Genomic DNA, 27,600 nt, shown 5'->3' on the forward strand with positions numbered 1-27,600 from the left:
GTTAGGACAATTGAGGTGATTCTAGGGGTTGATATCTGCTCTTATTTCTGTTGCTTTTCTTCTTTTTCTGCTGCAATGTCTGGATCTTAGTGTTGTCACTCTGACTTCCTTGGTGGAGAGGTTCTTCAGATCATTGAGTGGCTGGGAGAAATAGAGATGTGCTAGAAGGGAAGGCTGTGATGGGCTGTAGGAAAGAGCTAGGGTAATCCAGTCCAAGCCAAGACATGGGTTCCTCAGGGAGTTGGAGCCATGGTGGGAGGAGGGTTTCTGCAAACATGCAACAGTAGGACAAGTGTGTGTGTGTGTGTGTGTGTGTGTGTGTGTGTGTGTGTGTAGACAGAGGGATGAAAAAGCTATGGAAACCCATTGAAGTCTTCAATGACTAGAGTTGAGGAGGGGAACCTTCAGGCAGGCTCCAGTAGGGCTGAGGGATAAACAAGAGCCATCACAATGGGTGACAGAAAGGATGGTGAGAATCACATACCTGAGTTCCAGCCTAGTGTGGCCACCAGGAGTTCCTGGAAAAGCTTTTCTAGGTATAGACGGCTGACACAGAGGAATGGAGATGGGCTAAGAGGGAAGGCTGAAAGGTTCTGCAAGAAAGAACTAAGTTGAGTCCCAAGTAAGAACTTGAGTCCCCAGGGAATGGATTATAGTGAGAGGAAGTCAGAGCTGGCTGCTACAGGACTGAAGGTGAAGCTGGAGAGAGCCTAATGGTGGACAGGAGCAATTGTGACAACCACCTACTTTAGTCTCAGCTCCGTGTTGTCAACTGGGTTTCCAGGTAGCAGAGGTTTCTAGCTATCGGTGTCTAACACAAAACCGTGACGATGGGCCAGAAGGGAGGGTTATATGAGGGCCTAAAGGCAGGAGATAAACCAGATGGGCATCGAGAGCTTTTGCCACACTTTTAAGTTTAATTAATCACCTTTAACTGAATTATTGTCAAATTATTCTCTTAGGTTTTGTCTAGTTATTAATTATCATAGTGACTAAATAATTATTGCAAATTTTTTGGTTTTGGAGTGTGAAATAGTTTTGTTCTTATGACCTCATTTCTCTAAGTAATAGTATTCTACACTGACATAAAGCCCTCCTATGTCTTCATTTTGCTGAAGATAACAGAAAAGCAAAGTAAGAGCAAATGACCACTAACGGGTTTCATGCCAGCAGACAGGGAAGATAAGGATTCAGAGCTCTGCAATTTCTGGCTTTAACTGATTCTAAATTTTTCTAAGAGTAAAGCATATATCCAAAGCGAATGGCTGATAAAATGTTCAAAAAAGAGAGCTGTCAGCTGCCTCTGCTTCAGGGCATTGGCACTTCTTAAAAATTTGGAGTTCTTCTCTGGGTCAAGATGACCTTCTTATAATCACAAGATTTGTGAACACATTCATTTATACTTCAAAAAGACAGCCATGATCTTTGGCTATGACACAAGATTATCAAGAGAAGTAATTTTATAAAGTTATAGCTTCAGTGTAGATGAATTTGGGTAAGAGAAAAGATGAAGGGCTCAGCTCTGATGTAAAATCAAACCAGAGAATTGGAGAAAATAAAATTAAAAAATGAAATTTTTCTGTCAGAGAACGTTCTTATGGGGAATTTTAAAACATTGTAATATCAAAAGTACAAAACTATGCTATAGTAGCATATATTAAATAACTGACTTATTGTTTATTTAAATTATTATTTGAAATATTTCTCCAAGCTTTTTGACTTCACGGATCATAATCAAATGCACACAAAAAGAGGGAAAAGAAAAATTGCAGCAAGAGAAAGCAGGACTAAGACATTTTGCTTTCCCCACTTTTGTGCCTGAAAGTCCCTCTTGGGGACTCTATCCAGAAAGTGAGCTACCCTGTAACAGTCATGCCAGTATGGCCAGAAGCTATGCGATGGCTGTTCTTGGTTGTCAACTTGACTATATCTGGAATGGACTACAATCCAGAAATGGAGGGCGGCACACCTGTGATCTGGATCCTGAGGCAGAAAGACAGCATGCCTTTGATCCAGATCTCGAGGTGGGACGACACATGCATTTGATCTAGATTGACACATTTTTAATCTTTGCAACGAAAGAGCAAATAGCCTTTTTTTCCCCTATGAGTATAGATGGCTCAAAGGTGACATTAAGGAAACCCCAGTTACTAAGCTGAAAAATATACAACCAATGAGGATTACTTACAGGGCTTTGGATCCATGCCATAATTCTGAGTGAATCTGTTGCATGTCCCTTGTCTATCACATGCAGAAGTGTGTTACCAGGCTGGTTGAACGCTTATGGGCAAAGCATGTCTTTGCCACGGCTGGCAGCATAGCCAGAGATTACATGAAAGCAAGGACTTCAGCTCTGAGTGAAATCTGCCATTTTCACTCTCTCTGTATTTTCTAAAACATAGAAAATGTTGATTAATAAAGGCATTAGCATATTCCCAATGTTGTGGCATAAGAAGCCAAGTTATCCCCTTTGGCAAAAGACATTAACATGTGCGCCTGGATCTAACTTGTTGAAATATGTATATGTTTTTGAAGCTCATTCTGAGTTCCTTTGCTTACTTTGAATAATTGCTTGTTTTAATGATTACTTTTTATTCTTGAGAATTTTATACATGTATGCAATGTAAAAGAATCACATGACCCTGTTTCCTTCCTACAACTCTGCCCGAGTCTACTTCAATATACCTTCTTCCGAATGCCATGTCCTCATGTTTTCTTTCATTTTTATTTTCTTCTCTTTCTTCTTATGATTGTTGTTTCCTATAATCCACTGGGTCCCGTTGCTGTTGCTTGCTATGGGTGTGAGCGTGGGTGTCTTTCACTAGGGCATGGAGTGCCTACCTACTGGTTGGAACACCCTAAGAAACAAATATGGCTGCTAACAACTGCCAAGAGGTAAGGGGTGGGGCCTGGAGAGCATCTCCACCGTCTATGCCAGAATTCTGGCTGGATTGATCTTGTGCAGGAGATATCCACAACCACAGTGCGTTCATGAGCAGGAAAGGCACGTTGCGCACAGAAGCCAGCATTTCACCACACTCCGTCCCGCCAATAGCCCTTTCATTCTTTCTATCACTTCTTCCGAGGTGTTCCCTGAGTTTTGGGGTCTGGGGTGGGGTTTGTGTCTCCCATTTAGAGTCAAACACTCAAGTCTCTTATTCTCAGCCCTTTGTTAACTTACAAGGATCCGAATTAACTGCGACCCACTGCAAATCAAACAAACTATTACCAAGGCTGAGATCAACCCAAGTGTATTAGTACAAGCAAAACTATTTAGAAGTCACTTTGATACCATGACTCTGGGCAAAATAAAGATAGCAAGTTCTAGCCTACAGCCTATGACTGCCTCAGCTATGAGCTCTTGACCATGATTATCATATCAGGCCTGAAATTCCCCCTTGTGGAATCTCTCCAGAAAGCGAGCTACCCTGTAACAGTCATGCCAGTGTTGCCAGGAAGGTTACTAAACAGCATGCAGCATCCGGTGCTGCCTAAGATCATGGATATCGTGTCTCCTCCAACTGTCTGGCACTATGGAAGCTAGCCAGAAGATATGTGATGGCTGTTCTTGGTTGTCAACTTGACTCTATCTGGAATGGACTACAATCCAGAAATGGAGGGCAGCACACCTGTGATCTGGATCCTGAGGCAGAAAGATACCATGCCTTTGATCCAGATCTTGAGGTGGGATGACATATGTACTTGATTCAGATCAACACATATTTAATCTAGATCTTGCTGCACACCTTTAATCTAAGCTGTATCTTACGCTGGAGGTCCATATAAGGGCAACAGAAGAAGGAAGGGTTCATTCATTCTTTTCCTCCTTACACACACCTTGCCGGAACATCCCTGTTGGAGCAGAACTTACATTTTTTGGGATCCTATCTTATACAGAAGACCAGCTTAAAACCCAGCCTCAACTGAGCAACAACTAGATCTTGAACTTCAGAATTATAGTTGGCCATTGTTAAGTTAGTTAAACCACAGCCTGTAAGTTATTCTAATAAATTCCATATGTATATATGAAATTTATTATGAAGAAATACATTACAAATGTTGCATGTTATTATTAATAGTATTGGCATATGGTATTATCATACCCTATCTTCATGGGTATGACTTATAGTATGTGAAAACACTCTTCATGTAAATGGTAGACATATATTGTATAATATATGTAATATAATATATATAATATATACAATATAATATATAATACATGGACTCAAGAGCTGGGTTTAAAGCTGTGTAACATATGCCATGTTTCCATAACTCTCTTGTAAAATATTTCCCTGCATTTTTTTTTGCCTATGCCATCTTTCAATCGTGTATTTTTGTGTTTTAACTTGTTATTCTCTATGGACACGGTTTGGACATCTGTCTTCCCATTGATAATCCAAATGTTACAAGACTTGACGTTCGTAACGCTACACCACAATCTGCTCACGCCCTACTTTTATAGTAGGAATTCCACGCCTGTTTGTAGAAAGATAAGACTTGAGGGAAACTCTCAGTTATATCAGCAAATAAAACTTGTGTTGTAGCTCTGAGGCAGAAATTTTTGATTTCTTTAAAAACTTAGTTGTGTCATGTGACGTTTCTCTAGAAGCTGTCTTGTGAGAGGGCATGTGATCTTTTGCTGAAAACAGACATGTAAGACATCTAAGAGGGTGTGTGATGTTTAGAAAGACATTGCTTTGCTGGTCTTGGCTGGTCTTCAATGGTCTTCACTTCATAGAGAGAAATAGGCAAAAGGAACTTCTCGTGGTATTCTGGCTGATTCTAGCTGCTTCTACCGATTCCTAAAAGCCTTACTGTTTCTGCTAGATTGTGCTATGGCTTCTGATTCATGTTAGGTGTTTGCTATTGAATTGGATTGCTGTTAACCTGACAACTAAGAGTGGAATCATCCCCAAGGACCTACTTTTGAACAGGTTCACAATCCTCTTTTCCTATTAACCTTTTTTTTTTTTTTTTTTTTTTTTTTGTTGCTCCTACCTCTGGTCAATAGGCTAGAAGGGAGGTTGTAGTGTTTAAGAACCCTAAATAAAGTAGGTTTTAAGAATCCTAAGACTGCATAGGTGTATAGAACATGTACAATATAGCATCTTATTTTGACAAAAGAAGAAGTATTTCAGATATCTGGACCACCACTCCGGGATTTCCTTGGCCATTGACAGTTCAGAAGGTTCTGACTGGAAGGAAGCTCTATGCCATTATTATTACAAAGTCTGGACCCATTTGCACGGATGTTCTTCACAGCCTTCCAGGAGCAGCACCCAAATGGCAGAGAGGGTGGTTAATTCAAGAATTCTCCTCCCGAGCATCTGGCATGGTTTCTCGGTAATGGCGGTAAGCCGTGTGCATATGTCCCTGTGTTACGGTGTTATGGGCTCTTTACATTCCTAAGTTTCCAGACAAGGCGACGAGAACATGGTCAATGTGCCTGAAAGGGTTACTCTACTATATGTTTTCAAGAAAGTCTGGCAGGCCACACGCCTAAAGTCGAACTAGAAGGGGGCAGTTTGGTCTGATTACTTTTCAGTTTGAGGAAAGAGAGGCATCACTGAAGCCTGGCGTTTGTCATCCAACTGTTTTGTTCACGATCATTATTTTTTCTTTTTCTTCCAGGTGCTCAAAAGACCGGACCCCATTCCCAGAAGTAAAATGCTTCTCCTAGCCCATTCCCAGTAGCAAAATGCTTCTGAAGGTGGAAAATATATAGCTGGACAACTATCTGAACTCTGAGGCAAGCTGCTGTAACAAAGCTTTAGTCTATTCACCTGGCCGGAGGCTGCTCACTGCCCTCCCCCACACCAAGAGTAAGGTGCCTGAGGCAGGCCATTGGCCTTTCCCAACCCTCACTGCAGGTTCTGAGAAGCCTGGCTCTGTGGATTTCATACGTGATATCCCTCCACGCCCCCGGTGGTGAAGCCTTAGGGTCAGAGTTCTTACCTGATGATTTTTTTTAATTAGCTGCCTTGAAAGAACAAAAGTGTGGTATTTCAAACTGTTTATTTAAACTGAGGATCTGTTTGACTCGAGACCCTGACCCCTGGGATGTTCTGCCCTGGTAGATTTCAACATTCTCACTGTCAATGTTGCGCCCATGGCCACCTCTACCCAGATGAGTACCTCGGGGGACTTGAAGTTCTTGTCTCAGAGAGAGAATAAAGCAGACCCAAGGACCACTGTAAACTCGCCTCTTTGTCCAGGATAGACTTGAAAGACCTTGCATTACAAAGCCACAAAGAAAAGGGTAGGGGGAAGGAAGGAGTCACCCAGGTGACTTCAATGAGTGTCAATATAGAGAAGTCAGGACCTAGCCAAAGCTTCGAAACTCCAAGCCAAACTTATTCTGAGATCACACACAGACCTCCCCCAAGGAGCTCAGCGGCGGTGAGACCGCTGCCCCTGGCGCAGCTTGGGGGGTGATCGGAAGAAGCGGACACCCCTTTTGGCTCTCCTCCCTCCCACCACTACCATGGGCTTCGCTTTGGAGCGTTTCACGGAAGCCGTGGACCCCGCTTTCCAGTGCCAGCTGTGTGACCAGGTGCTGGAGGAGCCCGCGTGCACGCCTTGCGGCCACGTCTTCTGCGCCAGCTGCCTGCTGCCCAGGGCAGCGCGGAGACGCCGGTGCCCGCTGCAGTGCCAGCCGCTGGCGCCGGGCGAGCTGTACCGGGTGCTGCCGCTGCGCAGCCTGGTCCAGCAACTGCGCGTGCAGTGCGACAACAGCGGACGGGGCTGCGGCCACAGCGGGCAGCTGCAGGAAGCTGCCTGCGCACGTCCAGCGCTGCGCCTTCGGCCCTGCCAGCGGCTGTGACAGCCACTGCCCAGGCGGCTGCGGAGGCGGCGAGGAGGAAAGGCACTCGGCGACTAAGACCTGCTGAAGTGGGGACACGCGTGAGGGGCCACCCGGACCTGGGGGTCGGCCTCTGGTCGTTGCCTGCTGGCAGGCGCAGGTCGGTTTGTTGGAGCGCAGGTACCAGGAGAAGTTGGCTCAGTACATGGCGCACACGCGCAACTTCGTCGGGGACCGAGGAGGCCGCGGCCAGGTAAGCCTAAGGGAGTGAACCCCTAAGCAAGGTTGGGGTGGGAAGGGGAGCGTCTTCCCTAGTGTTGAGGATTCTTTCTGGAGCTGCCATCCCTTTTGCCAGAGCTGCATGACACCTCTCCCTCTGATTATGCTCCCCTAGCCTCATCTGCATCGCTGCCCCAGAAACATCATTTAGGATTAAGGGAATCAAACTCAAGTTCTCCTGGAGGAGACATTGAAAAAACTCTTTCCACGTCCATACTCTGAACTCGTCTTCCACTCCTCTACCCACCTTCGCTGCCCATCTTTCGCGCTCTTGGCCTGCGACTGAAGCAGATTCCATAAGTAAGCCGGTTAATTGGCTGTGAAAGACTTATTTTCTGGCCAAAATACGCCTGCCTATCGGTTAGTTAACTACCCTTTCCTCAGTTCCGGCACCTCAAGGGACGGTTGGTGGCGGAGAGTTCTTTACATCCCTGACTGTCCCCGTTGATCCCTCTCTCCTGACCTCCTGTGTCCTTATTGGTGGTCAATGTGCACATTGTGACCTGGGGACCTGTCCCAGGATAAGAACAAAGGCCTGAAGTCACACTGGCTCCTTGAGTGCCAAGCAGCAGTAGCTGTTAGTCCTGAGTTGAAAGCTGCAGCCAGGGTAAAGCGACTTGTTTATCAGCTGTCTTCCTTTGGTGTTTAACTCAAACCGTCTCTGGCAGAGCAAGCAGGATTAACAGAACCTGCACTCCCTAGTCAGAAGCTGTTTTCTTCTACACCCCTGGGGAGGAGCAACCAGTTCTGGACTGGTTGCTTAGATCTGCCTCCGACCCCGACCCTGTTTTAACCGTCCTGCCCCTAGCCTGAAAAACACACACAAAGTGTGAGAAACTGTTCTGATTGTAGGAAGACCAGTATGCCCAGCTCACAAAGCATACTTGGGTAAAAATGTCGTTGCATAACACATCACCATGTGCAGTTAGTTAATGGGGAGAATAAAAATTAAAAAGACAAGAGGCTACACGAGTTCCCTAGTCAGCTTGTGTATAGGAGAATCTTCATTCCGATGAGTGACCTAGAGAAAAGCGCACACATATGATATGCACTGCCAGTCCAGGTCTCAACTTTTTGGTGGAAACGAGCAACCATTAGAATTTTGGGATAAAGAAGTTCAGCATCCCATCCAACTGTGTGGTTCTCTGCCAGGGGCAGTCTGTGCTGCAACCCTTTAATACAGTCCCTCATGTTGTGGTGACCTACAACCATGAAAGCATTTTGCTGCTAGTTCATAACTAATTTTGCCACTGTTATGAATCATAAGGTAAATATCTGATATGTAATCCTGCAAAGGGTTTGGGACCCTCAGGTTGAGAACCGCTGTTCCTTGCCTTGCTTTGTGGAAATATTTTCAAATGCTGCTGGCGGGGGTTGTATAGACTTCTCAAAATCACTTTCTGCTGCCTCTAGGGGTTGCTGTGGGCTCTGGCAAAGCTCTTGAGGGGGTAGGGCAAGTCAGGGAGCAAGGTAGCAGTGGGATGCAGTGGGGTTTCAATCCTGCATCAGATGGAACTCCAGGTATTTCAGTTCCACAGAGCGGTTAACAAGGTCTCTAATGATGACTTCAGAGCTCCTTGTCCAGCTCCTCCAGTGCCTGTTTAAATTAGTCTTTGCTAACAAGTGGCTGATATAATTTATATTTGCTTAAATATTACTGTATCGTGGGGAAAGAAATACACACTGCTCTGCCAAGCAAACTCCTTTTATTTTTGATTCTGTGAGAATTATGACAAACCAAATCCCGAGGCTATTTAAAATCAAGATGGCTGCCTTCCAGTAGACCCTGCATTACAGGGCCAGCCCGAGTGTTGCTGCTAAAGGGACTTTATAAATAACTCAGCCTTTTTTTTTTTTTCTTCCAAGCTCGCTTAAGGCTTTCTACAGTGAAAATTGACATGAAAATGTTTCTAAGATCCACTGACAATTTATTTTTCATTTCTGTCATACAAAGTTTAAAAATAAGAAGCCCTAACTGGTGAAGCCCAGATTTCTGTTTGCAGTTAAGGTATAGTCAGAGTGGAATATTCCCTGTGTGGAATGCAAATCCGTGGAGCTGCTTGGAAACCCCCTTCTGCTCCTGTGCACAGCAGTTTTTTTCAAATTCAGCCTTTAAAGTGTGATTGAGGGGAAATTTTACTGAGTCGAGTATCCTCAAGATTCTTTTCTATTTACAGTATAGTGTCGCTGTAGTGGTTTTCTCTCGTATTTTTTTTTTCATTTACTTATCCAGTTCTCCCCCTTTTCACTTAGGATGGAGAACAGAAGCCATTCACCGTTGTGTTGGAAAGAGAAGATGATACCTTGGGATTCAACATAATAGGCGGCCGCCCAAATCAGGTGACGCCTTTGTCGATGCAGTGTTCCAAACGTGAAACTGACGAGGGCTCAGACAAACAGGCTCCTTAAAAGGATGTTTGTGCCCCCAAAACAGATTCTTTCCCCCCCTCAAGATTTTCATATTTTATGTATATGAATACACTGCCGCTGTCTTCAGACACACCAGAAGAGGGCATCTGATCCCATGACAGATGGTTGTGAGCCACCATGTGGTTGCCGGGAGTTGAACTCAGGACCTCTGGAAGGGCAGCCAAGAGCAGTCAGCGCTCTTAACTACTGAGCCATCTCTCCAACCCCCGAAACAGATTCTTAATGGAGATCTAATGTATACTCAGATTTTCGGTCATGAGAGAATTTGAAAGCAAAACATTCCAGTTAACCCTTGATTCCCTCAGCTATAGCCACAAAGAAAAGAGTGTGTTTCATATCTCACTACCTTCCTTGGATAGCGTCACGGGCAGAGCTCTTGAACCTGTGGCAGAGTGCCCTGTGTAGGCAGTTTTCATTTGCAATGCTTAGTATCATGTCTGCTTCTTACTTCCGTTCTCAGATGGTCCTGTCTCTAGACAAGGTGGTCATGGAGCTGACCGTATCAAACAAAATGTCAAAGTGCATTTAAATAAAAGAAAACTGACGTTCTTTTTTCCTTTCTTAAGAAACATCATGCACAGAGACTTGATAGGAAACATTTTTTTGATGTCCCGAATCAACTCCCTATTTAATTGGAAAAAATATTCCTACCATATACTTATTCTCAAATTTGTATTACGAATGTGCATGTGGTAGTTATGAAATTCTTGGACATCCTGCAATCCCAGGGTCTCAATTTTGAATGTAACTAAATAAAGACAGCGAAATTTTTGTAATGAAATCAACTTATTGACTACAGCTAATAAGGGCTATGAAATGTCCCTGTTCTGTGGGGCACCTACAACTCACCCACTGTAGGACTTTAGGTCCTGCTCTGAGCTGGATTTGGGATGATGATGACCCATACCAGCCTAGGGGTTAAGATGGTGCCATCCTGGGACTTCTGTTCAACTAGCAAACCCAGCGATCCAAGGCCATTCTACTTCTGCTCTACACTGGTCCCAGTTATTATAAAAACACAATTTTATATTATTTCCATTCTCCCTTCTATCAGGGATTATTTATAAGAAGCCAGTTACGAAACAGATATTTAAATGGTACTGAACATTTTAAAGAATCACTTCCAATTCTGTTTGAGGCAGGCCAAATAAGGAGAAGTTGTGGGGCTAATTTTATTTATCCTGCCATAAAATCAATTGACATTTAAGGACATAGAATGCCTTGTTATATGATGATAAACATCTTCCTTAGTAGGTTTTACAGGACCATTGGTTTCTCATGATCGGCCGAAATCCTGCAGTATCAAAATGCTGTATGTTCGAGGTTTGCCCATGTCCTGTGAAACGGGCACACAGAACCATGTACAGATAAAATTTGAAAGGACTTCATGGCCATGTAAAGTTGACATTTTGAGATCTTTAGATTTAAAATCATTCGGTTTCCTGGGTGCTCAAGCGCTATGATTCCAAATTTCTCTCACTGAAAACTAAATTATATTTTTAGAACCATGAGTGTGTCTACGTTGTTATATACTAGAGGGTAGATTTGCTGTCTTTCTTCTGGTATGCTCTGTCTTTTCTTCTGTCTCCCATATCACATTTTAGGTGTGAGGTTTTTACAGTAACACTGTTGACCTCCCCTTGCATGCACCCTTCTCCAAGGCTTTCCAAGCGCATTCAAAATGGAGAGTAAATAAATGATCTTGTCAGAGACGCTGGGCTTGTCCATTACAGCTGTCATCTTGATTAATGACTTGTTGGCATTAAATAAGTTAATTCCCTGCCAAATTCCCAGCTAAGAGAGTTACGTGTTTGAGCAGAGTGATTGCTAGTGTTACATTTAGAAAAATCACCTTTTACAAGATGTAAAGTTTGCTTAATAATGTTACTTTCTGATAACATTTTTTTTTTTTTTTGGTCTATAGAGTTCCCAGAAGCAATCGGCACCTGAAGGAATTTATGTTTCGAAAATTTTAGAAAATGGACCTGCAGACCGAGCAGATGGCCTGGAGATTCATGACAAAATCATTGCGGTAAGGCAGTTAAAAAAAAAAAAAAAGGCGTGTGATCCGTGATGAAGCCTCTATAGGGCTGCTCACATGTTGTCCACCTCTGGGTCCTTATCAGAGTATAAATCTCACTGCCGTGGAGAAACTGCTGTTTTATTTCTTCCTAAAAAGGTAAAACTCGATGCTTCTCGGTCAACTAGCAGACAGTGGGATGAAAGTACAAACTACCTTATGTTTCCAGCTGTATTAACATCTGTATTTTAACACATCCCTGCCACAGTCGTTGAGGGAAGTTCTCTGACTGTGCTGAAACTCATCTTTATGACATTCCGAGGGTGGCAAATCTGTGCTCAAGCACGGATTTGAGAAGCAAACACTGCTATTGAAACTTGCTATTAGTATGTGCGTGTGGACGCTGGGATTATCATAATTTTCCATTATTATCCCTTGGTGTGGCGTGCCTCTTTTAAAAGCAAGGCAAATGGGAGTAGTTGTCTTGCCCTGTGGGGAGGAGCTATGGGAAGCTCTTGCATATGCAGTTGTGTTGTGTTTGAAGCTTATGCTGGGAACTGGGCCATGATGACAGGGTTGGAGTGTTCTCTCTCTCTCTCCCCCTGATGTTCAATTATTATTGGTTGTTACCAAAAGATATTATGTTATTTTTGTTGGTTAATTAACTTCCAATATATTTGCAAAGCTATAAATAGACATGGAGAAGGTCTATCGGACTCCACGGTATTTGGAAAATCAATCAGTTTGTTCTGTATTATGGAATCATTAGCATTGTCTTTCTGGGTGGATTGATCCCACTTTCCAATATTAAACTTCTGATAGGTTTCAGATTTAAATAGATGTTAATGTTCTGTGTATGTTAACAAGGTTGGACTTTGAATACATTGAGTCAGAATAGGAATAGAAAGTAAACCAAGGTGTCCAGCATCAAGCTTTCCAGACACTGGGAAGAACTGGAGGCTGCCTTTGTGCGAAGATTGTGTTTTGGTAAACAGGTCTCCAGATCAACACTGCCTCTAGTTTTTGTAGCCAAGAAAGGGCAGACAGCCTTCTATTTGCTTTTCAGTTTGCTTCAGGTTGTCTGCAGCAAACGTGTAAATATTACAGTGGCTGTAGTCGGAAGACTATTTTCACCACTGTGAATGGGTGTGCATTACGTCTTCTGTATCCTATCATAAGCATTCTCACGGAATGGAAGTCTACCTTTAGTGTCTCAGGGAACAAGTGTGCTCAGACACGCCTATATCTCAACAACAGAAGTCAGTAATGTGGACTTAAATTATGCTAGCTATTTGACAGCATGGCGTATGCTAATGTCGGTTAATGTTGCAATAAAAAGTAACAAAATCAGACCTGGAAAGAGGGCTCAGCAATTAAGATGCATGTTCCTATTGCAGATCTGAATTCTGTTCTCAGCACGCATTATCAGGTGGCTGACAATTAGAGGGTCTGACCCTCTGGGTTCTGTGGCACCCCAACACACATGTGGCACTCATTCGCAAACACACACACACACACACATGCACACACTAAAATATGCCTTTAAAAGGAAAGCAGGATTTGTCTTTATTGTGTATATTTTTTTAAAGCACTCATTTAAGGTTGGGAAGGAGATTAGCTCACACAGTACTTGGCTTGTATGCTTGAGGCCAGGGGGTCCATCCCCAGCACCAAAAATAGAATAATGTCAAGTGTACAAAATCTCATTGGTTTTCTTACTGGAAAAGGTCACTTTATTTTAAAAATCTATGCTTGGTAATGAGTTCGTCTAGTAATCCATTCAATGCCATTACTAATATTTGTCATGCTGATTTTATTTAAACTATTAAAAAAATAAATAGAAAAATAACCTATCAATGGAGAACCAGCTGAAATCATAATGAGCTGAGGTATGATTATATAACTTAACAAGCGAGACAAAGACCTTGAAACTTGTTATAAAGCCATAAATTTGAGGAGACTTCTCTCGGAAAATTATATATGTTATATGTATATAATGTATGTGTGTATGTATGTATATATGTGTGTATGTGTGTGTGTGTCTATCTCTTACATACTGTTTATTTATGTCAGATATATTTTGGTTCCATAAGAGAGTTATGAGGCCACACTTGTTGTCAAGAATTAATTAAAATGATTTTTAGTATTTATGAAATTATCTTGATGATGTGTGTGACTACTTTAGAAGGAGGATGACTGGAAACAAACCTCTGATACTTGGCTGCAGCTCCTGTTCTCTCAGCCCCTGGAGCAGATACCTCATGACTTTAGTATCCATTCCAACAAGTCTTAAAAACACACAGATGTCATGAGCAATCCTCAGAGGCCAAAAAAAAAAAAAAATTAGAAACAGTCGATGCCTGTCAATCACTGTAATTCCTGTGTCGGAGCTACTAGTCAATATTAAGTTTGTATCTAACCAGAAATCGACAAACTGTATTGATTAAAGATGTGCAGAGTTGGATAAATAGATTTTTAAAACAAAATTGATAATTTATTTTCTGCTTTCTGATTTTCCAATTGAAGGTTAAACCAGGTTTTAAATATTTTCAAAATACAATGATGCTTTAAATCTGGTCACAAATACATTTTCCACAGTGTAAAAGGGGATAAGTAATTTGTATATGATAAGGTGACTTAACTGTCAACAATTTGACTCATTCTGAATGCTTTGAAATAAAAAAAAAAACTGGAAAAGTTTGTTACCTTATATTCAAAATATATTCCAAATGTTGGGTGTGGTTATTAGCTTAATGTGTACATGACAGATTTATGAACTGTAGTTTTTTAGTAAATCACTAATTTGAATAAAAAGTAGATATGTTAGTATTTGGTTCTCTTAATGGCTATAGAGACTTTATTAATTCTAAAGAAATATTAGTGATAACACTAATTGCCAGCATAGTTCAACAAAATTCGACAACTCCAAAATGGCTGGTTTTGGTAGTCTACATTCCATGGGAACTGATCAAATTCAAAACCATCGAAGAATACAGCAGAGTCATACTCACGAGGTAAACCTCGGGGATAGTTTTGAGTGATGCAAAGCAAGCTAATTTTTGAGCCATTCTCTACTAGTATTCATGCTAGCCAGCTTCTAGCTATTTTCACATCTATGACTGTGAAAATATTTATTTGCATGTATTAAAAACAAGTTAAATTTAATACTTGGGTTATATCATCACTAAATATCACCAGAGTCTGTAAAGGTAGAAATACTGTTGACAGCATAAGAAATCCATGTAAACGAGTTCAGTGTGTACAAGAGATTTACACCATATTGTAAATTTGTCTTTAACAAATAAGGTGGGGCCAACAAATGAAAGGCCCTTGGACAAATCAGAAGAGGACAGTGTCTGTGCTTCACTTTGATTTCTTTGGGATGCTTATTTAGGAATCATGGGAAGAAGTGCTTCAATGGTAACTGGTCCTGTGAGCTCTTCTAGTCAGGAAAACAGAGATGAACTGACATCTGGGAGTTTGTGGTCACTGGCCTGTGTTTTGATAACTGAGTAGGAGTTTAGTCAATATTAAAGACAGAAACAGCAAGGAGAATAAAATCATATGGTCTCAAATCTCAACATAGTCACTATAAACACTTTGGGATACACTACCAAGAACTTATTCATCTAATTTCTCTGTGCCAATCGTTCATCGTATATTCATTTGATTAATTTGTTTCTCACTTGTTTCATGTACCTATGTACCTGTATTTTCCCACTGCGAATATGAGTCTTGACGAACAGTAGCTAATGGATCCTTTTACCTCCAGCAGCAGAAGTCCACTAACATTTAGGCACAGGTCTTTTTCACTTGGTGAATCACATAGATAGTGAACGTTCCTGTGAAGACTTTTATGTAACGAATATGGTTTTGTTACCAAGTGATCTGTCATAAAGATGCAGCCAGAAGGACCCACGTAGATTAGGATAGCAACTGACTTCTCTCAGAAGATCTGGATACGCTGTATGTCTTAGAAAGAGCTATGAGAAAGTCTAGACTCTGCCAGGCTACATGTTAGGAGAGGAGGCTCTAGAAAAGAAATCAGAATCACTTTTAACAAGCTCATGTCTTAGAGAAGGAAAGAGCAAGGCGCCTACAATCATGAGCGACAGAGATGAGACATGAGCTCTGCACTGTGGATTTACAGGGCTTCGGGGACCATAAAGGACGCATGGGGCATGAAAGGCCAAGGAAGCATTGTAGAAGGCTTAATAGCAAGGACGGTTAAGTGGTTTAGAGGTTTTGAAGAGTTTGGAGGGTGTAAAGGTTTCAAGGAGTTTGCCAGCTGGAGGAAGAGAGGTGAAAATATATCAGAGATTGAAAGATAAAAGCAGGGCAGCCTACGTTTGGAAATAAAAGCTACTTCCTATGACTACAGCACCGTGATGTAAAAAGGAAAGGGATTTTTGCTGCACCAGCAGAAGTAGATTTCAATCTACTGACCGTAGGATGCTGTCGGGAGGTCTCGGCCAGGGAGAGGGGAAAAAAGGCAATCTGGGGTCAGCAAGTAGGGTTGGAAGCAGCAGAGGCTGGGTGACAAGAACATGTCACGGGAAGCCCTTGGGATCACTTAGGGAAGGTTACAAAAGCTGGTAACAGTCACAGTCGGACCATCTGTTGGGTCAAACTGTGAATGTGCGTCAGACAAAATATAAATAAGATGGTAAGAGCGAGGATACTTGAGAGAGACAAGGAGGACAAAGCTCTTAACAAGCACAGTCAGACCTTTGTTAAGGTAGTCTTTTAATTCACCTTAATTTTTAGATTATATTGTCATTCCGTGTGTATGGGTATTTCACCTTGTATGTCTGTGTACCATAGGGATGCAGTGCCCCTCAGAGGTCAGGAGAGGGTGACAGGTCCTTTGGAACTGGAGTTACAGGTGGATGGGGGCCACCATGTGGCTGCTGGGAATTGAACTCCGGTTCTCTGGAATGGCTGCCGGTGCTCTGACACTCAAAGCCATCTCTCCAGCCTCAGTCAGTACCACAGTGTACAAATTCCTATGTAACTGTCCTGTGTCCTTTCTTGGAAACTAACTCTTGAAGATCAGGCTTACACTCATGGTTTACAAGCTTAAATGGTGTCACAGTCATCAACACACTGCAGCTAGAGCCCTGTAACACTGTATTTCTAACACTGTGTCTATTAAAGTGGGAAGCCATAAAGTGACAAAAACACTATGTTTTGATGGAAAAAATAGATATGAGACAGTGGGAGGTGAGAGAGGGAGGGTAGAACAAGATTTTCCTGTTGAGGAGTGATACCAAGGGCAATCAAGGAAAATCATATGTTCGCCTGGGCAGTCATTTTGGATGATTACCATAAGAATAGCTAACATTAAAGGATTTTAAGTCTAGCACCCTCTGTATGTTTTTAAGTTTTAACCCATTCTATCCCAAAGCTCTGAGGCTGACACTGCATACCTGTGATGGTAACCTATGAGAAAAGTAAGGTTCAAAGAGAGAGCAAGTAACAAACTGGACACACAATCGTTTTCCCACTTTCAAAATAACTTAATAGAAATGCTTACTGTCTATTCTGTCTAACACACACACACACACACACACACACACACACACACACACACACGATAAAATAAACTAATTCTTGCAAATATTAGGTTTTTAATCATCTTTTCCTGGAGAATGTTTTTAGAAAAAATATTCCAGAAAGTGTATTCATAGAATATACAAAAGTTATGCCTCTATTATTTTTATTATTTACTAGAAATAAAGGAGTGACTTCTACTGCAGGATGTTAAGGAGGCTTCTACGCGCATTAGAACCTCAACATATATGTGCTTATGCTGTGTCTGTGTGTGTCTTCCTGTCTCCTTTCTAGGTCTGTCACATCATGCTCAGCTTTTGTGGAGAGAGCTCCTGGGCTACTCTGGATGGCTGTGTTAGGGACCCACAGTCGTAGCATGTTTTGAATTAGAAAGCATTTTTAGAACTCACTGATGTGTCTAGCCTTCTAACAGGCCACTAATGAATGCCCAAGCAGGAGGCATTATTTTTGCTACAGCAAGTACATTAGTGGCAAACTTTCCTACTGCAAGTGTTCAGGAAGCCATGCATGGGTCAATCATGTTACTTCACTAATGTCTTTCACAACATGCTTAAAATGCAGTAATAGTGCCACTTTAAGTTGTGTGTTTTTAGCAAGTGATGAACCTTTGATAGCATTAAAACAGCCATTAACTTCCTATAGCAATAGTGACTAAAAGGAGATCATGAATTGGAGGAGCACAAGAGGAATTGTGAGTATGAGGGAAAGACGTGAGTGACATAGACACAGTCTGCATGATGAAAATTTCAAAAGATAGAATTACTAAATAAAAATACGTATAAGAAATGTCTTAAATATTGTCTTTGTAAACAGTTGAACAGTGAAGCCATAGCCTTAAACATTGACAGCCATCTTCTCTTTGAGAGGATATTGTGAGAAATTCTGCGGATATTTTGTGAACCTACTCAGTGCTTTGGAATGTGAAGTCTGACTGTGTGTGTTCCTTGTGCAGCTCCTAGTGTGCACTGGTAGGTGTAACATTCACTGACGGGTGGAGCTGCAGAAACTGTATCCGAGATTGGAAATCTCTCAGAGTCCTTTGCAGAAAGAAAAATAAATGCTCCAAGTAATGAATCCATGTTGACCCTAAAACACTGAAATCGATTTCTCAGCGTGTCACTAGAGCACAGAGATGTAATTCCAAAACTAGGGAGAGACTGAGACAGGGGGATTGTAAGCATGACAACTGAGAAGCAGATAGCAGGGCTGATTAGTGCAGCACCTCCAGACAGGTGGTCACACATCGGGGTTGTTCTGCGCAGCCCTTCTGATATGAAGAGGATGATTAGCAGTCTCCTGCTCACTCTAACAAATGCCTTGATTGTATATTGACTTACGTGGTGTCCCTAGTTTACTTAAAATAATTGTACTCGTTAACTGGTTTTGTTGAGAGTGTAGTTCTAGGCCAAGCAAAACATAAACCAGAAATCGAAGGACTGAATGGCAAGGGGGATTTTTAAATGTTTGAGCAAAGTAATAATACTTTATAGGGAAAAAAACACTTTATTAGTTAGAGAATGCTTTCATATGAAGTGTCTAGTTAGGTCTCTGCCATTCTCTAAGACAGAGACTCAGTGAAGCAAATTATGAGGGCAGCTGCAGGGGAAATAGGCTTGGTATATTGAGAAGGCTTCTGGAGAGTCGAAGCTGTTCAGATCCGGCAAGCTTTAAACGTGGAACATTACATTAGACTAGCCTAGATGGGTGGGGAAATCTGGTGGAAGGTGAGTTAGGATCTCTGAGGTCCCTCGAAAAGTTTTGCCTGCTGTGAAAAATTTACATGTCCCACCTCACAGGAACATGTATATGTATAAGTAGTATAAAAAATTCCTTGAATTTTGTGTGTGTGTGTGTGTGTGTGTGTGTGTGTGTGTGTATGTGTGTGTGTGTGTGTTTTGTCATAGCAGGCAATCTGCTGAGACTCTAAAGATAGTGAACTATCTGTCAAGGCAGAGGTAAAAACTGAAGAATGTTCTATTCGTCTAAGAAAGGGAAGGGTAGGCTCCCTTAGTTTACAATTTTGGGGTTGGTGATCATAAAACACGGATGTAAGGGCATTGAGAAGTTCTACCCGGCCACTGGGGTAAGCACTCTCCCACTGACGTCACAGATAATGGATGACATCTGGGGGTCTCAAATTTCAATGTCGGGAAGTTTGAAACACTCAGGACACAGCAGCAGGGCTTCTGAAGACAGCTAAGTGCAGGTGAGAGAAGATCTGCATTATCAACCACTTGGGAATTGTTTTAGTAGATCCGGAGTTGATCTGACATCTGCATTGTGAACAGGTGTCTTAAGAAGTGGCTGTGTGTGACTTCTATGATACAGCTTGAGAAACCTCCCTGGAAATCTTCAGGTGCTACAGCCTGACAGTGACATTGAGAGAGCTGGGCAACCCATGTCATCTTCTTTTTTCTTTTCCTTTATTCTTTTTGCTTTTCTTTATTTTCTTTTCTTGGTTAGTTACTTGGTTGCTTGGTTTTCGAGAAAGGGTTTTTCTATGTAGCCCTGGCTGTCCTAGAACTTACTCCGTAGACCAGGCTGGTTCCAAACTCAGAGATCTGTTTGCCTCTGCTTCCAGAGCTGGGATTAGAGGCGTGCATGACCACTTCCTAGCCCATGGACAGTTCTCTAAGAAACTCATAAACATGTAAATCCGTTACTTTGAAAAAAAAAAGCATTTCTAATGCTAGAAACAGACAGTGATTCATAAGAAAAAGTGGGACAAATTCAATTACTTTCAATTAAGATTTAACCTTGATGCTAGTCTGTGAGATGAATTTCTCTGAGCATCACGAAGATGAATTACAAGTGTCTCGTGTATACAATGTATTGTGCCAGGCATTATGAGAAAATCGGTGAGTAATTAAAGCACCTTTTATACTCCGATAGCAATTTTGCAAAGAAAATAAAATGTGAAAAACACCATGCACATCCCTGTGTGATCAGTGCTGCGTATAAGGGTAGCAAATGTGAGCTGTTGCTTCTAAAAGGAGACTGAGATTTACTTTTAAGGGCATCCAAAGAATTTTACATGACCTTGAAAGATGTATATGGCCTTGAGTAATGTATAGGATTTCTGAACTTGGGATCAGAAAGTTTCTCTTAACAGAGGCAGGAATAATTTCATATATATATATTAGATGTGCATTTTAAAAAGTTTAAAGCTGATATCAACATTGAGCTTATTTTCTAACCTGTTTTCTTCCTAGCAACCTATTTCACAAGGTCTGGATACTGCATTTTCTGATTGTCAAAGTAATCTCCTGACTTTCATTTGGTATCTCTGTAGTGAATAATAATGGACTAAGACATTGATGGACTATTTATTTAATTTTCTCTATGTGATTGGTCTCAGAACATAGAACCAAACAATTTTTGTTTCAAACAATTTTCATATAATTGCTAACCATTGCATTTTTTGAAAAGTCCAACAGTCCACTGGAGTCCAGGCTAATATTCTTATCTTAAAAGGAAGCCTCCTGTGATATCCTTAGCAAGCATTTGTGCAATAGAAGCTTCATATTAGAAGCAGTATTTGTTTAATATAGAGATGAGGCCAGCATCGAGTCTGTCCCAAAGCAAACAGGCTGGTTCCCTCTTCCCATGGTGGATCCAGAACAATTGTTTCATATTCTTCTTGTACCTGGCAGGAAGCTGTGTTTTGAACTGGGGTAAGCAGTGAATGATACAATCAGGTTGCTCAGAACTGGGACGATACAGAGAGTTTAGCATTCAGGTTCATGTAATCCCTTGAGGCTGACAATGTCTCTTACGTTGATGAGCAGAGCTGCCAAACATGTGCTGTCATTGAGACAATAAATAATAGCTTTTTAGAGATTCAATCAGATGGGGATGACATGACAGTTTATCATTTCCTCTCTAATGTCTGGAAAGTTCATACTTGAAACAGTGGATAACAGGTAGATTCACTTTTTGTAGACAATTTTAACAAATATTTTTGAAGGCTGAAAAGAAGGTGTTTTCTGTGTTCGGTGGGTAACAGTTTCTAAGCTCTATCCCAGTTTTCCTCTTGTGGTGGTGGTGTGTACAAAGACATGTGCCTGTCTATGTGTGTGTCATATTAATCGAAGATGTGAAATGGACACCATCCATCTGAGGAATATTTAAAATGGTCTGTCAATAAGATAGATGAGCAGAGTTCTCTCCATGCCCTAAGTCCTACCCTGTACTGAAGGACTTTTTCAACATACTCAAGGCCACCGAGTCTAATTCCCTGGCACTGTAAAAGAAACAAAAAGCCAGAGACACAGTACATGTTACTTTGCACAGAGCACAACCTTCACTCTCAAAGTAGACACATACCTGGGATAAGCATGCTGGACAGCAAAGGGCTGCAACAATGGGAAAGGAAACGATGTGCAAGCTGACTCTCGGCAGTCAGGCGACTTTAAAGAACACTTTGGTCTGTGCAGAATTCAGTCAGCTTCCCTTCCACAACACATCTGTTGAGGCCATTGAACCACCTTCATAAAACAACAGCCATTCTTCTGTCTGAACTGTAGGGATGATGAAGGTAGAACTCATCTTCCTGTGTGGATAAAGAGCTCTGTCCTCTCAGCACACTGCTTCATTTGCTTTCCTCTCCAGTAAACATCTTAAAAGGACTCCCCAAGCCAAAGGGAAGCCACGTAGAGCAGGTGATGCAGGAAAATGAAGTTCTAGGAGAGATACATAGGAATGAGTCAATCTGGACAATAGGAATCTTGTTTATGAGCATCCTCGACCACTTGAAGTTTTAAACATGAAAATATTCTCTCCGGTGAACTGGTCCTACACAGTCACTTCAGAGGTGTGTGTGTGTTATATGTGTTATACCCACACATTTTTATTCCAGCCTTAATTTTACATGGATAGAAAATTATTAGGCAAAAACAGTATTATATCTTATAATACCTATGTATTCTTTTTAGTGAGAAAAACTTGATAACTGAAATTTTTCATTAAATAAAATTATGTCAAATATTTTTCTTCAATAGTTCACTTGCAATTACACATATGATTTAAAATACATTCAAACATTTAATATATTTTCATTTAATTTGTATACTTTTATGATAGGCTTAAAGATTGGGCCACAAGTAATATCTTAGGTGAAACTGAAATTCAGGTATATTGATATAATAGCATAAACTTATGAACAAAACAATTGCCTTTCAATTGAGAAGTCATTTTTGGAAGCTATTTTGTGTGCACAGACACACACTATGCCTCATACGGTTGGCAGTGGGCTGAGGTAGAAAGATTGGTCAGAAGTATGTGAGTGGAAACTGAGTCTAGTCTAGCTAGGAAAATGGAGGTGAACTACCATCTAGGAATGTGATCCCTGTCCTGTGTTTTGATGACCGAGTAAGAGTTTAATTGAAGACAGAAACAGCAAGGAGAATAAAAACAGATGGTCTCAAATCTCAACATAGTCACTATAAACATCATTGAGGAATATTTCACTGTGGAAGTGGAGATCGGGGAGAACTGATCTCATGGTAATAACCTCAAGAGTTGAAATGAGGCATTCCTTCCAGTGGGAAGAAGTTCAACATTTTTCCTAATCAATGTAGCGTTAATTGGGAAAGTCTTAATAATCCCAATCTTAAATTGCATAAATACTAGTAGAATGGATTATATGTTAGGTGAGGCGTTAAAGCTGCTAACAGACAGATATTAACATGCCTAGGGAAGATTTGGGGTTTCTACCGAGAAAGACAAACAGTAATGCTTCATTATAGCTAGGAACCAAGACGTGACCTTGACATAGCATTAAAAAGCTACCTCTATGTTTTGCATAAATAGATTTCTTTTCCTGAAAGGAATATTCCAAAGCCATAGCATCCATTCCAGGTTTACTGGGAATCCTGCATATGTCAGGCATAATTTTTTGCATGATGAGTCTTGTGCTTCTAGAGTACTAAGTATCAACAAATGGGAAATTTCTAGGGCTCTATTGTGTTAGCTTGACTCAATGGCCAGTCTGTGTCTGCTCTCATGGCTTCTCTGTGTGAGTTCTCTCTGTAATGGCAGCCATTGCAAATGTGATTTCAGGGGGACAGCCAGGTTGGAGGGGTGTGATGCATGTCTGGAAGGGAAGGTGAGACTGGAAGCCAAGCTTGGAGCAGGCATGGGGATTCCACACCACTTTCTTTATCTCTGTTAAGTCTGTGTTTGTTTTCCAGGGTTGCCATAGCAAAGAACCCAAACTGAGTGACTTAAGCAAAAGCTCAGTGTTCTGGGGGTCGAAAGATCAAGATCAATATCCTACAGCTTGAGTTCTTCTGGGGCCGTTTTTTGTCTCGATATATAAAGGGTTCCTTTCAACCTTTGTTATTATTTATGTTCATTTCTGTTCATCTTGTCTCACAAGACAGACTGGATAAGAGTTAATGCTAATGAACTTACTTAACAATAATTAGTAGAAATTTCAATATATACATTTGGCTGAGGTAGTGTGGTGTAATTAGCTATGGGCTCAGTGGTTAAATAGCAGATGCTGTTCTTACGGAACACCAGTGCTTGGTTCCCAAAACCCACATCAGCATCACACAACTTTCTGGAACTCCAGCGGAGGGTGGGCGGGTGATCTGATGCCCTGGGGCCTCTGTGAGCACCGTGTTCACATGTGTCCATGCACACGTAAAGAAAATCTTTAAAAGACAAAAATAATGAGGTCTCACCCCAGATAATGATGTCTCACCTCCGATAATTATGTCTCAATTGAATAATAATCTCTCACAGTTAGAAACGATGTCTCGCCTTTAATAAGGATGGCTTTCTCACCAATAACTTGAATATATTGTTGGCTATCACATCCATAATTTGGAAGGAGAATAATACTATAGAGGAAAGAATTTGTTTTACCAAGAATCTCAATATTTCTACATATTTTTACTGAACATAATTATAAATTATATATATTATTTATATATATAAAATTTATAATATAAATTATATTATAAATTATTTATAAACATTATATATTATATCAATAATACTATTAATAATATAATATATAATAATATTACATATATATATATTGTGCATTTCTACATTGCTTCATTTTCCTTGTTGAACACACCAGGTTGCAGTTCCCTGTCTCTTTGTCATGCAAGTGGGACCACATAACTTTGTTCCAGGTAGGGAAATACAAACAGAAATGAAACTCCTCCAGGCCTAGTCTTAGAATGTCCATAAGGAATGTTACTGCACCCCCAGCCCTGTCTTAGGCCATCCTAAGAAGCAAAAGGATCAGGGGTTCAAAAGAAGAAGGTAGGATTCCCCTCAGGAGAACTGTTGGTCCAAGAATATCCATGTCATACTTTAGATGATCTGAGTTTACAAGAGGTCACTGAGGTTTGAGGGTAGTTGGTAACACTATTTCATTGTAAACCAGGCCTCTGCCTGAATACTGGACCTACAGGATTCCCTTCCTTTCTATTGAAAGTTGGGTCTGATGAGTAGCTTCTATCATTTCTATCTTCCTCCTAACTGTCCAGTTATTCCTACGGGTTCTATGTCTTTATATCCCAGGAAGGGATCGTTAGCACAATATAATTTATACTTCCCTTCCTCTGTGTCCAGCCAGATTAAGGAGCACGAGGCCAGCACCTCCGTCTCATCCTCCCCTTTTCCATTTGGCCTGGCAAATCATGAGTTAATACAATGGGTAGATTTCACTTGTCTTAGTCTCCCTTTTACCACCCCCTAACCCCACTGTAACTCCTCCCTTTATATGGGGTAGAGCCCTGAGAATCTTGTGAGTTCCAGTTTTTTGAGACTTGTAAATTTTGCATCCCTCCTAAGCTTTATAACCCTCTCTCCAGGAGGGAGTGCTTCTATGTTGGGAAATTGCTATAAAACATCCTATTGGAAATCTTATTCAGATAACTGTTCTCTACCCAGCTTGACTGAATTGTTCAAAACCTGTAGAAAAATACACATGGTTTTTCAGGGACAATAAGGAATTTTCAAATACCTGTCTGATGATATAATATTGTCCCTCAGGTCCTCTGCAGTGGCATATTTACATGCAGTGTATACTTCTTGGTGTTCAATTTACTGCTGTCTGCTTCTCTCCTCTGTGAGGTACGAGCATGAAATAAAATGGAAAGCAGCAAAAAAAAAATAAATAAAACAAAATAAAATAATTCCTTAAACAAGCAGATTACTCACATACAAACTAGATGGATAGCATATATCGCCATGCACTGGAGGTGTAATTGCTTCCAGAGAAATTGTTTATTAATAGTATTTAGTTGACTGATTAAGAGGAAGGGGACATTACCAGTATCCACGAGATAAACACAGGTAGTAATTTCATCAGAATGAATATGGAGCCCGTATCTGTGGGATATAGAAACTGTGTATACAGCACAGATATAATGTAGGTTTTCTCTAGCTCATCAGACAGTGGTGGCGATTCATTGCCATCAAGGTCGTAATTATTTTGTGTCACAGAAGGGGGATTCATAACAGTGTCTTTAAGCTACAGGTAGATTTTAATTAAGGACTAACTGGAGCTGAAGTCAGACTTCCAGAGTGCACAGTTCAAGACTGTTCACAACAACATCGGTGTAACTGAACTGCTCTGTTTAACTAGGATCTATTTGGATGGATATAATTGATGAAAAAAGAAATCACTGTAATCTCAAGGCAGATTTGAAAGGCCCCTCACTAGGAAAGAGTGTGCTGTAGGTTAAAGTGCTAATTAGGGGTGAGGGCAGGAGAATTTTATCTTCCTTTGTTAAAATGCAACCTCTGTTCACAAAATGTCACACAGTGTGCTGTGATGTTCTAGTTTTTATGAATCAGACAATTGTAATACCGTTGAAAAGTTTAAGTGTGAGGTTTTGTAAGGAGGCAACACAGTCCTGGTTAACAGCTTCCGTTGAGGTCCTTGAAGGTTTTTGGGGAGCCATATCTATGACAGTTATTACTATGGGAAGTAATATGGGGTGATTTTCTTGGCCTCTGTGTTTTGTATGTAAATGACTCCCCTCCATGCAGACAGCATCATGCAATGTAAAAACCCAGACTCGAAACATCCAGTGCTGCAAGACCAGTCTGTGTAGGGTTTAAAATCTTAAGAAATCCCACAAAATCAAATATTACATCCTTCTTCCCAATGACCTGATTTTTTTTCTCCCCAAAATAAGAAGTAGGTATATCATCTGGATTTAATTGTGCATGACATAGTGCTTTAGGGCTCTGTGATTTCATTCATTGATCTAGTGAAAATGTTTACACTGAAATCTGAGACAGACAGTTTGGACTTCACCCGTCTTTCTCTCTGACAAGTATGTATGATGGCACGGGCTCGTGGGCTGCTCTCCTGTCGGGCACCCAGGATTTGTTCCGTGAATGCAGGAAAAGTTAACTGCTGCGAATAAAAACATGGGCTTCCAGAGAGGAGCTTTCTAAGGTTTCATAACGCAATGCAGACCACAGACAGAACTCCTGCTGCTTTCTTACACTCACTGAGTTTGCCTGCCTAGTTAGCCTTGGCATGGAGAGCTGTTACATGTGCTCGCTGCACTAATGCAGATCTGGCAGAGCGCGATCCCTTTTCTGTTTCTTGGTTCCTTGTCTGCTGTCTAAACTTTATGGATGGGTTTGCATTTTCTACTTCTGTCTGCTTTCCTATTCTTCCTTCAGATCACCCAATGACCGCTGACCTCATGGCTGTAGTATGTTTTATTTGTTTGTGTGGTTTTTGGTTTCGTTGTTGTTTTGTTTTGTCTGCAATCTTCTCTATTCCATGAGTCAGAAACCTTGTATCATCTCAGGGATGAAAAACTGAGAAATTTCCCATTTCGAGGGAATTTTTCTTGTCCTTGTACCCTCTGGAAGATCAACAGCAGTCTCTGTAATAATCACTGAAAATATGGCTTCATTTCCCAGGCTAGACGTACAAGAACGAGGCACTGTGCATTCAGTGAAGGTAAAATTTTGCTGTGTGCTCATTTTTATGGGTGTAGCAATTTCTCTCAAGATTCTAAAAGTGGTTCTTGGCAGAGTCAACTTGTGACTTGGTTTTTTTTTTTTTAACTGCTATTGCTCCTGATAACCAAACATTAATCAAACATGTCTATCTACCCTAAAGGCGAGAAATCAAAACTTGATAGTATTTTTAATATCCATGGATGTTCTCCTTGGAATACCACTATGACATATAACTTAGACTGAAAACCTCTCTGTGTTAAGTTGACAAGTTGTGCGTGTATGTTCCTTTGGTTCCAGGTAAGGGGCAGTGTACAAGAAAGTAGCTTCCTGCCCACTTATATGAGTGGGTACAACTGTGATTATATAAATTGCACATCTCAAGCCCCAGAGCCTTCCCAGATCGTCTCCAAGCAACAGAGTCATAATGAATAATAATTATCTTAAAGCCAAAACTGAAAGCCAACTTCGTATAATATACACTCGGTGACACTTGTGATACCTAGATCAGCAAAAGGCACACTGTCGGGTCAGCTTTACT

The 27,600-nt window shown here is 41.1% G+C and overlaps 1 protein-coding gene, 1 long non-coding RNA gene and 1 pseudogene across 6 annotated transcripts in view; 2 read left to right on the plus strand and 1 right to left on the minus strand.

Annotated features, from left to right (window-relative positions):
- The first annotated feature begins 6,023 nt into the window (after positions 1-6,023).
- Positions 6,024-27,600, plus strand: part of Pdzrn4 (PDZ domain containing RING finger 4) — a 348,064-nt gene continuing 326,487 nt past the window's right edge. The window contains exons 1-3 of one of the 3 annotated variants that reach the window (XM_087557538.1): positions 6,024-7,058; positions 9,338-9,424; positions 11,439-11,546. In XM_087557538.1, the coding sequence (XP_087413664.1) occupies positions 7,011-7,058; positions 9,338-9,424; positions 11,439-11,546 (243 nt within the window). In that variant the 5' untranslated portion in view covers positions 6,024-7,010. The remainder of the gene's footprint in view (positions 7,059-9,337; positions 9,425-11,438; positions 11,547-27,600) is intronic. The other 2 variants (XM_087557539.1, XM_087557540.1) reach the window with 2 other exon arrangements.
- LOC148004935 (PDZ domain-containing RING finger protein 4 pseudogene) lies at positions 6,488-6,893 on the plus strand (annotated as a pseudogene).
- LOC148004936 (uncharacterized) overlaps positions 20,423-27,600 on the minus strand; it is a 56,379-nt gene continuing 49,201 nt past the window's right edge. For all 3 annotated transcript variants that reach the window (XR_015625892.1, XR_015625894.1, XR_015625893.1), the window contains 3 exons: positions 25,096-25,198; positions 21,435-21,790; positions 20,423-20,912 (listed from right to left, as the gene is read on the minus strand). This is a non-coding gene — a long non-coding RNA (uncharacterized LOC148004936). The remainder of the gene's footprint in view (positions 20,913-21,434; positions 21,791-25,095; positions 25,199-27,600) is intronic.

This window comes from Rattus norvegicus, chromosome 7, assembly GCF_021556685.1.
Source record: "Rattus norvegicus strain SHRSP/BbbUtx chromosome 7, alternate assembly SHRSP_T2T, whole genome shotgun sequence".
Classification (NCBI taxonomy): Eukaryota; Metazoa; Chordata; class Mammalia; order Rodentia; family Muridae; genus Rattus; species Rattus norvegicus.